The following is an 18,488-nucleotide window of genomic DNA, read 5'->3' as shown; positions in this document are numbered from 1 at the left end:
CGACTTGAAAAAGTGCTCTGTTTCGTCTCTGCTCTACGTCGATTTGGACCCAGTTCTTGTAGACTGCAGAAAGTGGGCTTTGCTTCTTTAAGACTCCCCTGAAGTCTGAGATGTACACACGAGGGCTCGCGGCTTGGGTGGTCTCTCTACTTTGGTGAGCTGTTGCTAAGCAGTTAATAATAGTCGTGTTTGCTGAGTAATTTTTGCCCTTCTGGAACCAATCAGATCCCAGGATCCCCGGCCATCTGACAGCCCCGGAGGCGGGATTTCGAGTCGCTTTTTGCCACGCCCCTCCTCCTCTTGTCTCCGTATGGAGAGAGTGGACTTTTTTCCACATCTATTGAATCTCTCAGAGATCGTCTTGTCGCGCGGCCTGAGGAGCGACCACATAGATCACAGAATGCTTCAGCCACCGCGAGATCGACGTTTCCACAGTTTCCACTTCGCCTTCTGATATCGCAAACCCTTCAAGAAGACGGCGTGAAAGTGGGGGAATTGTTGGAGACCTCCAGATTCGCGAAATGTTGGAATGGAAGGCGCAGACTCTGACTCGCCGTCTCAAACAGGAGTATGAAGTGCTTCGCGGATCTGACCTCAACGAGAGAGAAACCTGGTTTTCTTCGGATATCGCCAATCGCTCGCGGGGAAATACACTAGCGCGGATCACGAGAAGTTCGGCGCAGACTTTGCAACATGGCCTCGGCTGTTAATGTCTCCTCCGAGCAGGAACACAGAGACCCCGGTCGGTCGAGGTTAACGCGGAGAAATAGGGGGGACTATCGGACCGCCGCAGCGGATTTGGACTATTTGCAGCGGCCGAGTTATTGCGATGCCGCCTTTGCTTTGGAGCAGATATCAGAGGTGCGTTTAAGTTTGTCTCGTTTGTATTTGGACTTTGTTGGGAAAAAGTCTGAGTAAATGTCCAACTTTTAGTATAGTCGCTAGGTAACGGGATAGCCACGGCACGGATGGGGGCGTCCTAGTGTAGCAACCTGTACCGCTCAAGGGATTCCCTATTGAGCATTGCATTTGTTCTCCGTTATGCGCATCTGCAATTACAGCAATCAGAGTTTGTTAGTTTAAGCCTACATATAACTGCCAGATGCGGAAGAGATGAATAACTAAGAGGTCTTTATTTTAGTTGGTGATTTAGCCCATTAAATAGAAGCACCATAGACATTACAGCCATAGTATCTGCATGGGGAGCAGTTTTCGTCCCGTACAGCTCAGTCACAATCCATGTGGCTGCCCTCTTCCGTTCACAAATATTGTCGGAACTCCCTCTGTGATGGCTGCAGCACTTCCCAAATCACATCGCATCCCTCCAGCTATACCCCCCACGTGCATCTCCAATGTTATTTTTCCTTGCATGGTGTTTTCCAGTTTCCCTATTACACTGTCCAACATATCTGTCTCAGTCAGTTATGTTTAATCTATTCGTGTTAATTTAGCTCCTTTGAGTTGCATCGCTCTTTGAAAGCCGAGAGAATAGTGGAAGTACAGAGACTACTTTAAACAGCACTGGCTGTTTCATGTATTTCAAATAATTGTTTTGAAAAAAACCCCGAAATCTTTGCCATATAACAAGTGCCAATTTAGCTTATTACATGTCTATTGGTCAAATGTAGTTAAAAGGCTTAGATAGATCACGGAGTTTAATATTTGGTCTCTCTTGTCTTGTCATAGGGGAAGGCTACTGGGAGGAAAGCACCGCTGTGGCTGAGAGCAAAGTTTCAAAGACTTTTGTTTAACCTTGGCTGTTACATACAAAAGAACTGTGGAAAGTTTTTAGTTGTGGGCCTTTTAATTTTCGGAGCTTTTGCTGTTGGTTTAAGGGCAGCTAATCTGGAGACGGACGTGGAGAAACTCTGGGTAGAAGGTAAGAATCTAATTTTCATATACCTTTAAAGTTTTTCTTATACATTTCCCCGCAAGTGTAATGTAGACCTGACTGAAACGGTGGGTGGGGTGGGGGTCTGTCATGTAAGCTGGAGGAATTGTTTATTGTATGGAAGTCTGGCAGAATTCCAAATTAAACGTGAAAAGAATGCACATCGGTTGGAATTCGCCTCGCGCTCACTTCTGCATTTTGTTAATTGAGAGATTGTCGCTCGCGCGCGCCGAGTGTTTGTACGTTCGGTACCTCGCTGTGATTTAATTTCGAGAGCAATGCTAGTGTTTTAAACGTGAATAGATTTGGTCAAAGCCGCCATTTTGTGTGTGTGTGTGTGTGTGTGTGTGTGTGTGTGTGCCTTCAGCAGTTGAATCTGATCCGTGCTGCTCAGAGAGAGGCTGTGTGTGGTCCTGTTTTGGACAGCTTTCAACTTTCCAAAAATATTTGTCTCAGAGTTTCTGGAGGAACCGAGCGAACTACAGACACAAACGTGCATTTAAATCCGACTCGAAAGGCCGTCTAAAAAAGTTTATAAAAAGTTTCTTTATTTTATGAACAAGTCGATTGTGAGATATTGGGGCCTGTAGTGTGGGTGGCAATTTTTTAAAGGGGGAGGGGCAAACAACCCTTTATGCTTTGATCCACATTCCAGCAGTTTAAGAATATTTTACATGATCATATATGATTCAAGGGCATTCTTTATAAATAACCCTACAGTGATTATTTTTACATTAAGTTGTTTTAAATAAATTGGCATTGAGTGTCCACTTTGGAGCATGTTATATATGGCAGTGTACCAGGAATTGTATTAAAGAATTTAGCTATTTTTCAGTTAGTAAGCACTGCATTTGAGATTAAACATTTACATGTTGTGAGTTTCTGAAATATACCAGCATCTGTGAAAATAGTCTATTTGACACTGTATTCATCAGTGATTTGTTGCACTAAATACTTTTGCTTGCATGCTCTGGCATTTTGTTGAAATGTTTGTTCTACAGGCCTGGTACATTTTTAATAGCTTCCACCATTTGAAACTGTCTTGTATTAACTATGAGATCAGTACGTAATCTCATTGGGTTTAGCCTGAAGTCTATGTTCCTTTTCTCTTTTACTTTACCAGCTTGCCATTTGGCAGAAACTTTTTCATCCAAAGCCATTTAAATTACACTAGTTGTAGGAACAGTCCACATGGAGGTGCCTTGCTCAAAGCAATTATAGTTATGTCGCAGTTGGAGGATCTCTGAGGCTGTGTACATATTCGGTCAACCTTACATGGGACTCTGCTTGAAACCTTTTGCAGTAGCATCCTAGGTCCTTAAACATCAGTCTACCCCTCAGTTAGGGTGATACGTTTTGCAGTAATACAAAATTGAATGAGCATTCAATTAAAAAGAGTAATAATCTATATATGTATGACTAAATGGTGTTTGACACAACATTTAGCATTAAAGATAGGGATGTCCCGATACCACTTTTTCCACTTCCGATCCGATATCGGAAATCTCAGTATTGGCCGATACCAGTGTTGTTTTTTTTGCATAATCAGTTTATAATATCTTAACATTATTGTGTGGATCTAATTGGGTGTGCTCTTTAATATGTAAAGAAACACAAACCTCTAACTACACATTATTTCAATATAAATGTATAGCTTATTAAGAAACACTTTGTTATTAACTAATATACTGGATAATGTAGCAGCAAAATTAACAGTAATTCCAGTATAAGTCATCAGTAGATATTTTGGCAAATTTTTTTTTTTAACATGTATCTGGACTTCAAGGATTCAGATTTCTTATTTTGTTCAAATTAGTTGTAAGATATCAGCTCACTTTTCATTCACACAATCACTTTTTGGAACCCATTCTACTTAAATATTATTATAATTTGTAAACAGACTCCCTGAGTTCTGATTACATTTCTGATTAGTGGCTAATCAAAGACTGCATAAATACTTTCTCACACACACACACACACACACACACACACACACACACACACACACACACACACACACACACACACACACACACACACACACACACTTTGCCTGTTCTCATCAATAGTATCTCAGAGACTCCAGAACTTTCTACTATGTGAAACATACCCGTGTCTTCATTATTGCCTGCAAGTATCATAAAATTGTTTTGAGTTATCTCTTTTATCATGTCTATACATTGTCTGGATATTACTTACCTGCTGTTTGCCACTCTGCTCAACTAGATTTACTCACAATGTTTACATCACAGTTTCAATCCTCTGCTCAATAAACCCTGTGTCACGAACCCCGCTCCTCTGCCCCATCCCCGCTTCGTCGCACACACACTCACTCCCTAGACCTCACTCCCTCGCTCCGCCCCCTCAAGCTTTTCACGCTCTTTTTGCTCGCTCGAGCCCTCACGCCCACTTTGCTCCTACTCGCTCACATACTCGTAGGTTATCTCCCTTCCTCGAGTTTCTCACGCGTTTCCAATCCCCCAGAACATTATGACCACCTGCACTCGCGTCATCTGCACTCCTGCACATTAGTTTCACCTGCACTCGTCTCATCACCTATCATTGTTTACACCTGCACTCGCCCCTATATATTTCACAACCCGTTCGTCTCACTCCTGTTGGTTATTGTATTTAGTTTCCCGTGTCTTTGCCCCCCGCTAGTCTCGTCTAGTTTTGATCTCCTCTTGTCCTCCTCTTAGCTTGCCAGCTCCCCTTGTTCCCCTGTCTTTTGCTCCCACTAGTCCCGTCTACTCTGATCCTGTTTCCCGGCTTCGACCTTCCCACTCTCGTTGACCACTCTCTCCCGGATTTGCCCCTTACTCGACTTTGTTTCCCCGGCTTTTGACCCTACGCTACCCTGACCATTCTCCCTCTGGATTTTCCGTGCTGTACTTTTGTTTGCCTGCAATAAAACGCAGTTTTTGCCTTACATTGTGACTGTCTCTTCTTGTGCGGGTTACACCTTGCTACTGAGTTTATATCTCTGCCTCTGTGAGAGCTTTAACTTTTAAAACCTCACGCTTTTTATTCACAGTTAAATACTTGCCATTCTAAGTCCATATTATAAGTGAACCAAACTATTGAGCATCTACATCTGAGCTGTTGTTAGCTTGTAGCACTCAAATATTATGCACGCGTGAAAGCAAAAAATAGCCGCGGGTGTGTGTGTGTAAACAGAGAAGTGCCATTCACTAACGTGTTGCAGCTGCTCGTGCATTTTATATGTTTACTTATTAAACACAGCCTATTGTGATTCACAGAGCTATCGCACATCTTCAAGTGGCTTTGAATAAAATGCACGAGTCATACGAACTGCTTTAATGGCGTTTTAACAGTTCTTTTGTAATTTTTTGAGCTTGACAGTAACGAACACGACTAATACACAGTATCGGATTTGCGTCATGCTCGTCGGACCGATACCTGATCCGTCTAAAAACGTCAGTATCGAATCAGGACATCCCTAATTAAAGATATTTGATTCTGCATTAATCAGAACTATATCTAATAGGCTAATGTATAATAACAATGGTGTAAATATGTTGTTACACAACATAATGTCCTATATGACACATACACGTTATCGTCAGCCACATTCTCAAATCCTGTAGCATTTGTGTTCTATTTATTGATTGTTGACCATTTTGATGGTTTTCTACAGTTTTACAATGGATTTCAGATGATCCTTAAGGTTACCAGTACATCCTCTCCATTTCAATTCAAAAGCAATGTTTAATGTGACAGGTAGCACATTCAACTTTTCATTATTATCAAATGTGAGCCCTATTAAACACACTTTGCAAGACCACAGCTTTATGTTCTAATAGTTTTATCTTTGTTGCTTATCTTGGTATATTTCCTTTCCAAGAAGTGCTGGAGGTTTGCAGATGAAGTATGACAGTCAGTTGCTGGACACACACTCACACCTCAGTCGTTCCCATGTTGAGGCACATGACAGCTTCCAGATTCAGTAACATTGAGATATGTTTGTTTAGATTAAACTCCACAGCTGAGAGATAGATTAGTTCTGGCTGGCCAGGTTTTGCACTGGGAGATGTCAGCCCAACGTCCATTAGGATGCATGTTTATGTTTCATTTGGAACAGTCGTATGCTAGCGACCTCCAAATGAACCTTCAGTGAAGCTGCGTCTCTTCCTCTCCCTTAAGTTCGGCTTGAATGGGATTCAGTGTGATCTCATGTTGGCTTTCATCACTTGCAATTGAGGACTGTGCGGTCCAACCATTATAATTTGTTTGGTTGCTCTACAGATTTTTAGTGTTCCACAATTGGTGTAGATAATGGTGTCATAGTTTGTAGAGTCACTGGCTGTATCCACTCACTGATCTAATCTGAATGTAGTTTTGACTTTTTTTGGACACTATGTTAAAATGCTAATGATGTTTTGAGTTGTGGAGCATGGTGGACCTCTCAGACTCAGAGAGGAAAGGCCTGAAGTCCTTTGAAGAAATTCTAAGTTATAAGCTATTATTAGTACACCGCAGTTGCATACTGTATTATTTAGTTGAACTGCCTTTAGCTTTGATTATGGCGCGCATTCATCATGGCATTGTTTCGACAACCTTATGCAAGTCACAACATACATTTCCGTCCAGATTTGCAATAATATTTGGCTGAGATCATGTATTGATGATTGGAGAGTAGGGCTGGGATAAACGATTATTTTTTAAACGATTAATCTAGCGATTAATTTTTTCGATGCATCGATTAATCTAACGATTCATTTTTTCCAGTCCGATTCGATTTCGATTCGATTAATCGACTTGTGACAACACCGGTAATACCGGTTTCATCGGGGGTGGGGGTGTATAAAATGTAAAAAAAAAAACATTTGCTGGGAGTTTGATTGACTGGCGATCTGATCAATCAATCATAATACGCCATTTTTGTCCGAAAAAGTAGTCAGGAGAGAGAAGATTAACGTCGGTGGATTTGAATTTGAATAATGGATTGTAGGCTACTGTACTGACATCTTTCCACGGTTAAGACAACAGTCCTTCTGATGTAGGCTACATTCATGTTTAGCCTATTTGATGCTATAAATTAACCAAGGAAAAGATGATCGGTTCACGAGCAGCTTTAACTGAGGCAATCTGTCACGACACATTAAAGAGCCACAAAATAGTAGGCCTATTTATGGTTTAATTTTCTTTGAATGACCAAATTTGAAAGTTGAGAATTTATTAAATGTTACCTGCTTGGTCCTGTCTGTCAGCCGTTGTCAGTGTCCTCTATGTATTTTTCACGACATTCATAGCTATAAGCGCATTATTAATAGCTATAAGCGAAAACTTGAGCTGTCGACAACGTATTATAGCCTACTCCAACATCGAGTGCAAAGTGGGGAGTTGAAAAAAAACTTACGGTGCTCTGTCATCTGCAGCTGCAACCGGGTGGCGCCTCTTCAGATGCTGGTGCATTGCCGTGGTTCTAGAATGGAAGGCCATCTCCATTTGCAAAGACGACATATCACGGAATTTTTTCCTTTTAAATTAAAGAATTCCCATACTTTAGAGGAACGAGTGCATGCCGCCTTGCACTTCTGGTAGTCTGAGGAGCCACTCGTGTTTCTACTACTCGCCGGCGCCGCCATCTTTGTTTTGGGTCTGGCGAATCGACGCTCATATTTTGCGTCAACGTATTTTTTGCGTCGACGTCGCGTTGTCCCAGCCCTATTGGAGAGTCGAAACACTCTGTAAAGTCTTCTCCAGCACATCCCAAATACTTTCAATGGGGTTAAGGTCAGGACTCTGTGGTGGCCAATACAGGTGTGAAAATTATTCCTCATGCACCCTGAACCACTCTTTCACAATTTTAGCCTGATAAATCTTGGCATTGTCATCCTGGAATATGCCCGTGCCATCAGGGACGAAAAAATGTATGGGATAACCTGGTCATTCAGTACATTCATTGTATTGCCGCATAACATTGCTGAGCCTAGACCTGACCAATTGAAGCAAACCCAGATCGTAATATTGCCTCAAGAGACTTGTACAGTCAACACATTCTCACACCCCAACTCGTCACATACGGACGCTCGGGCAGGACCCCTTGGCGTCCGGTTTCGAAACATAAAAAACCAGTTGGAGGGCCATTGTAGCCTATTCCTTTTGATTTTTATTGATTGCGGTCTCGACTCTCGACCCATTCGCGGCGTGAGCTTACCCGAGACGTGACATTTCAACGCTACACGCTCCGGTTCGGAGATATGTAGAACGGCGTCATTTTAGGACGTGTCCGGGGTTTTAAACATCAAAAACCAGTTGGAGGGCCATTGTAGCCTATTCCTTTTGATTATTATTTATCGCGGTCTCGACTCTCCACCCGTTCGTGGCGTGAGCTTACCCAAGACGTGACATTTCAACGCTACACGCTCCGGTTCGCGGAGATACATAGAAGTCTATCGGACTGCCCTGCGTGTCGAAAAACGACGCCAAAGGTATACCTGGCGCGTCAATATGTGACGAAACTGCCCGAAGCGTCCGTATGTGACGAGTCGGGGTGAGAATGTGTTGGTACAGTGGGTACTATACATGACGGGTGCATCACTTCATGCGCTACCCATCTTACCCTGACGTGCCCATCGCTTTGGAATAGGGTAAATATGGGCTCAACCTTTTTCCATTGCTCCACAGTCCATTCTTTATGCTCCCAAGCAAATTGAAGTCTCCTTTTCCAATTAGCCTCACTAACAAATGTCTTTGTTGTGGCCACACAGCTGTTGAGTCCCAATCCTGTAAGTCCTTGGGGCATTGTGAATTTGGAAATGCTCTTATTTTTATAAATAATTTTAATTTTAATTTATTGAAACAAAAAAAACCATAAAAGCCATTTCTAAATTCAAACTGCACTTTAAACTAAACAAAAAAGCAATAACATAACGAATAGGGTTGGGCACCGGTTCTTATTCAGAACCGGTGCCATTATTTAAAAAATACGGGAATCATATGATCTTCGTGACTTTCAGTTCCGTTAACGGTTCTCCAGCGTGCAATATTCCACCTATGTGGCTTGAAAACCATCCTCAAACTCTCTGACAGTGTTTCCAGCAGTGCATCTCTGCAGCAGCACTGCACTCTACTGACTCTACAGCATTAAAACACAGTTCTATGAAGTAAAGACAATTATAAATGTAAAGACAATAATAATCATAATAAATAAGACTAATAAATTCCCTTGTGTTCCCAAAATAATGCTGCCAAATGTGTGTTCTTCTCGAGTTTGTGTTTGTATTGCATTTTGGTAATACAGTTAATGCTGCCTAAAGAAAAGAAAATAGACTTCAATTTTAGGTTCAAGGTGAACGTGTCTTGTATTACTTTGATTTAATCACGTTCATATTTGTTTCTGTAATACAAAGGTATATATATATTCTGAACCTACAGAGTTGCATTCACAATGCATGCTAACCTCCTGAGATGATCGGAGATCATTTGCAGCATTCACATAGATGACATTATTCTTGCAAACAGTTTTCAGATAAATGAAACTTTACATGTGCTTGCTCCATCAGACAGGCTCGCGCTGCACGCCTCTGAACAAACAGCAAATCAGACACAAGAATTCAATCCTTTTCTTTTGTCTGTTTTTAAAAATATGATATATTTGTTTCTTCAAGCGTGTGTCTTTGTGACTAACAGCATTTCTTGTTATGTGTCACTCTGATATGTCTTATAAGTCGCCCGCCTGTAGATGAGCAAAATTACCTGTGCATGAAATACATTTGGACGAGGAGCTTGCGAACTGGGTTCAGCCTTGTCACATTTTGCAGGTAGCGGTTGCTGGTTTCACAGCCTGGCCACTGTTGAATATATTTGGCGGCTTCCCAGATCCATGGTTTTGCCATTTCCCATTTTGAGTGTCACAGTCGGCATCGGGATCTTTGTAAGACATCGTCAATATCCGGTAACATCGTCCTATCGCCCAGCCCTAGACTTCAAGATCATTTAAAAGATCATTCAAGAAATTTTACCACATTTCTTCTGCAACGCTGACAGTACACCACTATCCTTCTGGGTTTTAATAATTCGTTTGACGTTGCTAAAATCACTGGAATTGGGTTAAGAAATCTCTTTAGTTGTTTTCTTTGCTTGATGCAGGCCAATAATTTTTTAAATAAAATATCATTTTTATATATATTTTATAATATTTTTATTAACTCTGCTCTGATTGCTCTGATTAAACCCACAAGGCCTTACTTGTCTTTAACCAAAACCTTTGAGATTTCGTTTCATCATTTCATCACTCCACATTAATAGAGTAAGAGTGAGTCTCCTCCTCTTTGTCACTGCACGTTATTAGCACAGCGTGTATGATCCAGGAACATTTGCCATTACACGATAGTTTAAAGTGAAAATGGAGCGCTTTGCGTTCACTGCCACAGTTTATACTTGTTAATTTATATTTTTTTGGGAGTTTGGCATGAGCCTCTGCTGACAGCATACGCATGAGAATGCTTCACACGTGCTCTTCAGGACAGGAGCTGGTTGACCTCCGTGGTGCGGCTCAGTGATGCTCGGACTCTGAATAACTGAAACTGAAAAACACACAAATGTGCCATTCATAGCATGTATACAGTATATTCGTTTATAATTCCCTTATTTGGGCATTACAATTTAATTGGAATTTGAATGGCCAATAATCGTGGTTAGATGAAATAGCCACAATCAGATGGTTGTTTAATAATCGTGACAGGCCTAACTGGTACGAACTCTTTAAGGAAACCTGGGATTTCTGTAAATAGCATCTTTAAATTGGCGCATTAACGAGAGAGAACTTGAATGGCTTTATCTCATCTGTGCCATGCATGATTATTATTAAATGCAAATTTTTTTGTATTTTTTATATGTTTAAAATGCTGTATTAATACCCTTAATACAACTGAAGGGAGTTAAAAGAGAGATTATTCATTGACAATAATTGATTGGTTGTGTGGATCTCGTCTTTGGAAACACACAGTGCAACTTTTACTCTCAACACACAGTAAAAGGATCTCGCTGCTGAATACTCCTACTATACTACACAATTAAATTACTGGTGAGTGAAATCTAACCAGCCAGCTGCCAAATATATAAATATTTAGTCGCATAGCGTGAAATTTGGTTGCAAATGCGAGTGATTTCCTCTCATTGTAGTAGAGGGTTGCGCTTAAAGGTAAAGATTGATCTTGAGATTTAAGAATTGCTATTGAGATCGTTCAAATGAAGATTGCGATACATTGGGAAATCTCTAATACAGGCTTTACAAAAATACAGGCTCAAAAGAAAATACCGGCAACGGCCGAATTTAATTAAATCAGTTTAATGTAAACAATTGCCTTCCTGTATGTCTTTCCCTGCTGGTCCCTTTTGAGAGGGACCCACTTTTGTGGTGAAATCATTGAGATATCATTGTTTGGGTTGTCCCTTTCTCTGTTGTGGGGGTCGTAGGGGTAGCAAGAGGCTCGGGGCCACAAGGGTATGTCCCTTAGGACCTGAGGTCATCGAGTGGAGACTCCGCTATTTAAAAGCTCATCTGATACCTGTGACATGACCCAGGTGCAGAGTGAGGGGTTCCAGCTATGGCCAAGGATGATGAGAGAGGGTCTACAAAGCAGTACAACTTGCCCTCCTCTAGAAAGTTGGCTTAATCAATTTAACAGCATTTAATGATAAATTTCACCAGCAAAATGCTTCATATACCCAGCAGGGGGCAGTGTGAATTTATTAGATCTCATTAATCAATATAAAATAGCCTAGGCCTACAGTAAATCTGATAGCTGGATATTATGGAAGAGACAGAACTTGGGTTAATTTAATTGTTGTAGTTGCTGGGTGTGTTTAGTGCAATTATTGGTTTTATGAAAGTTTTTTTTATGATGGCCAGACTGTGTTTTTCATTGAGGTTTTGAGCTCAAATAGTGACTTACACTAAAGTGGATTGGACTTTTTTTTTGTCAAAGTGGAGGAATGTTTAATCTGCAGTGCATATTAGGGAAAGATCCTCTTTTAATATAAAGGAAGGGGTTTAAGAATGTGTCTTCAATTTGTTTTGATGTTCTTGGGAAGGCTTGGTCACACATGGCTGAACTGTAAGGGATGTATGTAGAGCCCTAAGGGCTTTAGGTCTTTAGCTGGTTTGAAGTTTGAGTGAACTAGGCTGCTGACATTTGGAGAAGGGCTCTGTGTGCCCTCCCTCATGAGTCACCTTAATCCTTAGCCGACCCTTTGGCCATAAAAATACTTTCGCAAGTACACGAACGCAGACCATGCGTTTTTTTTTAGTTATCTTTAAAAGTTTGTGCAAAGTATGCAAAGACTAACTATTAACTATTAATAAGCATTCATAGGTTAATTTTCTAAAAAATTGTAAGCACTGTATTTCTGTGGCACTATGATAATTGCTCTGTTTGTTTTGAGCAACCTGCTTAAACCTGACAACAACGCTACTCAACCAATAGCGTGAGATGGGGATTGTTTGACTAACAGCAGACAAGGGGTATATGTTCAGAAAGCTTAAGTTTATTTTTTCAATACCGTTTGGTGTGGCTAGTGGTGCAGATATTGCATACTTCAGCTTTAACTTACTTGTTCAGCAATATTCTCTTGAAACTGTCATGACACCATTACAGTAGCTGACTTGAAAAAGAAAAATCACCAAAGACACAATAATGTCTGCTATAGCACCCCTTGCGGCAAACATTGAGAATGCAAAGCATACTTGCGTTGCTTTAGGATTTGCAGTCTTACACATTTCAGAAAGGTTCGATGCATGTGTGGCAGGGCGGAGGGCGGGGCGGGGTCCCTGTTCCCGGTTATCGAAATGTCTCTGGCCTGCCCTTTAATATTTCTTGGATTTCTTTCCCTGTTTTATTAAAATGTGTGAGCTGCAATTAATAACACAATACAAGTATGCGTTAACTCCAGGTTGCTCCAGGGGGATTGTCCCTGTAATAAGTGCACTTTGGATAAAAGCTTCTGCCAAATGCATAAATGTAAATGTAAGTATGCGTTGCACTCTCAACGTTGCCACAAGGGGCACTGTACGAGACATTAGTGTGAACTGTCTGCTTCTACAGTGTTTTCACTTTCAAGCCAACTACTGTCATGGTGGAGCAACGGTTTAAAGAGAATATTGCTAAGCAAGTAAGGTAATGTCAATATGTATAGCAACTTTTCTGAATAATAACACATTCATTTTAATTGTACAGAATTTTTAAGGGAACTCCAATGCCCCCTTAAGGTTTGTTATTGTCACAGTGATCCAAGAACACCTTAAGGATGTTCAATCAGACCATGCCTTGGCAATGTGTTTACCAGGCACTCGCATCTGCCTATGCGTATTTGCATAAAGTAGGTTTTTGGCATAAGGATAAGCAGTAGTAATAGAAACTTGACTTAACAAGCACCACAAATTGTTGTTTTTAAGTATTGATACATAAACTGTTTATAAATCAAGATTTCTTCAGAGGCAACCAACACATGTAAAACTGACGCAAATGTGTGGAAGACTGATACGAATGCAGCAACTCCCATCCACAACCAGCATCCTGACAGCCCTCCAATTCCTTTGTTTATATTCTGCATACCTCCACTTCATGTTATTAAAAAAACAGACACCATAATGACGGAAAGGACTTTCTCTCTTCCACTCCCCTTCCCCCCTCTTTTCCTCCGAAAGGTTATAACGCAGCCCCCCACTGCTCCTCACATTGACACACACACCCCTCCTTCCCCTTCTTCACTTGGGAGTCCAGCCCTGGGATGCCAGATGTATTACAGAGTGAAGCGCAGCAATGTAAACAGTGAGTCCTGCCATGGATGCCGGGTGGTCCGGCCCTCCCCCTCTCCACCCTCCCTCTCTCTGCAGCTGAGGGCGGAGGAGTTCAGCAAAAGAGATTGAGAGGGGGAGGGATGTGGAAGGAAGGAGCATAGTAGCTGTAGTGTTATATGTGTCTTGGCCAGAATGCCAGTTTTTCTACAATCTGGTGCTTTGGTTAATGCTTCAGACAGAAGGATCAAGATGTTATGAAATACCTTGGTCGACACTTGCACTGTAGTTTCCATTCAGTTATTTTGTAATGGTTTAGTAAACTTGAACAGTTCTTTAGCTTGTAGGGTAATTGAAACTTTAACATGTAGCCTTTTTAATTTGAAAATTACTGTATATGAATGTAACAACCTTTTTGCAAAAGATATTACGTGGCTCCTTACAAGTATTGTGGCAGTTCCGTGGTGAAATGTCCACTGAGTGGTGCTAAAAGCAAGTTAAAGAGGTTAAGGTTAATAGTCTATCGAGTTTTAAATCAACAAAACTTTCCTACCAATCTTAAACCTTAATCTATCCGATAATGTCAGAAAAGCAAATGTGACATGAAAAACACAATCACTGAATTGACCATGTTGTTTTTGTCATGCTTCTGCGACTCTTTCGGCTCACGTGTCGACTTACGTGCTCTTCAGAACTCGAAACCTCATATACTCACGCAAGTGCAACGCTCCATTAGTTAAGCTACTACGAATTTGGATTGTGCTCGAACAAGCTTGTAAATGTAGTTATTTATGTAATGTAAATGTTAAAATGTTACGAGTGAAACATTAGCATGTAATGAAACATTAAAAAAACCTTAACATGTCATGCTCTATTGTAAAAGTGTTTTGATGTCATAAGATAGCATTGTATGAGGAACAGGGTGACATTTTTTTTATGAATGAATAATCTGCCCTTATACTCAAGATTATTCATTAAATATTCAAATAAAACGAGTTGTTTTAGCAACTAGTTGATAAGTACAACAAGCCGTGTAAAAATCTGTTTGCAAAAATTCACCAGGTTTAAGACATGCCTCATGTAGCCTGCTTAACCTGCAATCTGCTTGCTATTTGCTCTTATGTGTTGTATTGCTGAGCAAGTGGGTAATTTATTATTCTATTAAAGACTCTTTGGGTTAATATTTTTTTTTCACACATGGATACATTATATATACACAGATCTGCCAAAACATTAAAACCACCTGACTAATATTGTGTAGGTCCCCCTCGTGCCGCCAAAACGGCGCCGACCCACATCTCACAATAGTATTCTGAGATGATATTCTTCTCACCACAATTGTACAGAGGGGTTATCTGAGTCACTGTAGACTTTGTCAGTTTGAACCAGTCTGGCCATTCTCTGTTGACCTCTCTCATCAACAAGGCATTTCTATCAACAGAACTGCCACTCACTGGATTTTTCTTTTTCAGAGTAAATTCTAGAGACTTTTGTGTGTGAAAATCCCAGGAGATCTGCAGTTACAGAAATACTCAAGCCAGCTTGTGAAATAATTGTAAAGATTCTTTATTAACTAGAAATCAGGAAAAGTGCCGGTGATATATTATTTGAGTAGGCACACACACAAAACCACCCTTGAGTATGCATCCACACACATGCACACTTTTCCCTGTGCTTTAGTTGCAGTGTGATCCAGTTCATGTACAATAGATTTTTCTTAATGGGAAGGGACCTGAAAGAAGCCAGCAATGTGGAAAAATCTACCCATTCAGCCTCCTCTGAATGTACATCTCTAGATTGCAGTAAGCTGTGTTTGTAGGCAGCGGACTGCTAAATACATGAATTTTTTCATGATGCAGATCTGGACAGGTGATTAGCATAATTAGAGGAGAGCAGTCCATACATATGATAATGTGGTGTGGAGTAAGTGGCAGCTGTGGTTAAGGATGCCATGATTATACGGTTTCACTATTAACCATGATTAAAAATCTCATGGTTAATTTAACTGCACAAATTTAGAATCCACAGTTAAAACTGTGAAATGCTTTATCTAGACGTGGCAAAAATAATATACATAATGTATAAATATATAACATAAAAAGTTATTCATAAGATTTTGTAAGCCTAAATGTGAAAACTCTTGTGCCTGTGTGGGTACTGGAGCTGTTGATATGGTTACAGACTGGGGCCGCGTGATGCTTAGCCAGGTGCGCAGACTGATTGTGAATTTTCAATTCATGTGAATCTGGGGCTTAAACACACAAACTATAAAGTATAATTCGATCTACCAGACTCATATCCACCAACAAAGGGACTTAAATCAGCTGTTAGGGAGCATTTAAATGGCTGACTGAATACGACAGATGTAAATTACAGAAATCATAGAAAGAAACACATCTTACAATGGGACAGGATGCTCCACTAGTCATCTAACAACAAACTAGTAAGTGGAATATTTTTAGCTGTGGTGATTTTAAAGTGATGAACTTTAAAGATGCTACTTTTTGTAATGTTTAAGCGTATTGACCGTGCATGGTGCATTGCGTGTAGTTACTATCAGCGAGGAAACTTTGAAAAGTTGCATCTGCTTCCTCATTATTTAAAGCATGTCTGACAGCGGATTTCTTTAATAAAGTGTTGCAGAAGAAAAAACTACTGGATGCCTTGAACTAGGCTACATGTTGCGCACCCACAATAATCTTGCATTTACACACTTTTGAAGCACTCCGGTTAAATTGAAACACATCATTGAGCTTGGGATTCTCATAAGTGGTGTCGTGCCCTAGATTGGAGCGTCTCTTATTACATACTGTATACTAAATAATTGTAAAACCGGTTAACCAGGGACAGCAAGCTCAGGTTAACCAGGGACAGCAAGCTCACCGTCAAAAAGTCACACTGCGGCATCCCTAGCTGTGGTGTAAAATTTGTGTCAGGGGTTGAACAGACTACTTTGGGGCATTGTGGTACAGCTGTGGGTCATGGACTCTCTCTCTCCCTTGCATTTCTATCTGCCTCTATCTCACTTTTACTTGCCCTCCACTGTCCCTCTTTCCCACCCTTCTGTGAAAGGAAGGGAGGCGCTTGGTTCAGGTCAGCATATGTACAGCCATTAAAGGACTGAGCGTGTGTGCAAGACATTCTCAGGAGTTGCTACCTGTCTGATGGAATGGCTTAATGTATTAAAATTTGCTGAGAATGTAGAGAATGCAACAATGTTTTTTCAAGCCCTTGATTTCATTTAGCCAAATAAAGTGTTGGATCAACAGGTAGTACAGATGAATGTAAATATGTAAATATTTTGGAGGTACCTGGCTGGTTTAGATGAAGATTCAGGGTACATTAAAATCAGTGCTCCATTGACAGGGTTGTTGACGTAGGCTGCAAAATGTGCTTTGAGTTGAGCAGGTCTGTGCAAGTGAGTTAATGCCGTTTCAACCCTGTGCAGAAAATTCCGTTTGACCACAGGGGGTCTCTCTGAGTTGGAGTCTAATCCAGCTAATCCTGCCCGCAACACAGTCATAAAAAGTGCCTCTCTGTGCCGGCATTGCCACACACAGCCCCTTCCTCCACATCACCCCCAACCCCACCCCCACCACACCTAAGAAAATAAGTTCATCACCAGCCGCAATAAGCCATACCATCCCATCATGGAGCAAAACCAGCAACTGTTCCTCCCAGCCCTCCAGCAGGTGGGCAGTAGGGGAGCTAGTGCTGGTGAGGAGTTATGTCATGATCTTGAAGGGGGTGGGTGCAGTGGTTTTGGCTGCAGTGGTGGTGGTGATGTGGGTGGGGCATTTCTTTTGTACAGAGCACCACACACCCCTCCGAAACAGGCCACTCAAAAGCCACGCTGCAGCTGAATGGAGAGAATAGTAATGCTGTGCTTGAAAACGGGGGCCAATGGAAGAGCCCTTCCAAATGCAGCTCCTCCTGGTTGTGAAAGGGAGATTCAAGGGTTAATGTTATGCAACAAACTGAATGCAGGCACCAACACACACTGACATGCACACCAGATTCCCTGACTGCCCCCTTGCACTCCTCACTGAGAGAAATTGTTCATTGACACTTAAGTATCCTCACATAACAGTGGACACATACCTTTGTTTTTACATTTAATGTTGGCTGCTGTCTAATGTAACTAAACTATTGCAAGCAAAAGGGAAATGTTAATTTGTTTATAGGTGTGACAGCTACTGCTTTCTGTTTAATAGTTGGTCAGAGTTTTGATATCTCATTTCCTTTTCAAGTCATCAAGTACACCAAGAATAAGCTGTTTTATTTCAGCTTATTTTAGGGAACTTGTCAACAGATAACTAGGCAGAGCTGATAGTTCTTATTCTTGTGGAGATCATTTCTAGATATTATTGACCCTGTTTCCACCTGGTATTAAGATGCGTTTCGGGTGATCTGATCACATGTGGTCAGCCTAAATACAGGTCTAAAATAGGTTTTGTGATCGGATCACAGAAAATAGATTTTGTGATCGGATCACAGAAACCACATACGAAAGTGGTCAAAAACGCATGCGACCACATCACATCTGATGTGTAAACGCTAATCCGTCCTGTATGCATCCCGGCAGCAGTGAAGCACCACCCCTCACCTGTCTATCAACCGCTGCGGTAAAAAAAAGTTTACCAGTGGCTTTAAAAGGTAATAATCATCCAAACGGAAATTGTGAAAAAAACTGATTCATACACAATCATGAGAGCTTCATGGATCTTCTTTAGTTTGTTTGATATCAAAACAGATGAGAAGCATGAACACCCGAAGCTCTGTTAATACAGGCAATTTACTAAAATAATGGATAAATCTGCTTGAAATGATGCG

The 18,488-nt window shown here is 41.0% G+C and overlaps 1 protein-coding gene across 3 annotated transcripts in view; it reads left to right on the top strand.

Annotated features, from left to right (window-relative positions):
* The first annotated feature begins 354 nt into the window (after positions 1-354).
* The window catches only part of ptch1 (patched 1), an 89,583-nt gene continuing 71,449 nt past the window's right edge, over positions 355-18,488 (top strand). For all 3 annotated transcript variants that reach the window (XM_052094023.1, XM_052094021.1, XM_052094022.1), the window contains exons 1-2: positions 355-861; positions 1,687-1,879. In XM_052094023.1, the coding sequence (XP_051949983.1) occupies positions 694-861; positions 1,687-1,879 (361 nt within the window). In that variant the 5' untranslated portion in view covers positions 355-693. The remainder of the gene's footprint in view (positions 862-1,686; positions 1,880-18,488) is intronic.

This window comes from Xyrauchen texanus, chromosome 27 (genome assembly GCF_025860055.1).
Source record: "Xyrauchen texanus isolate HMW12.3.18 chromosome 27, RBS_HiC_50CHRs, whole genome shotgun sequence".
Classification (NCBI taxonomy): Eukaryota; Metazoa; Chordata; class Actinopteri; order Cypriniformes; family Catostomidae; genus Xyrauchen; species Xyrauchen texanus.
Note: the sequence above shows the minus strand (reverse complement) of the source record. Positions and strands in the feature narration are given on the sequence as shown.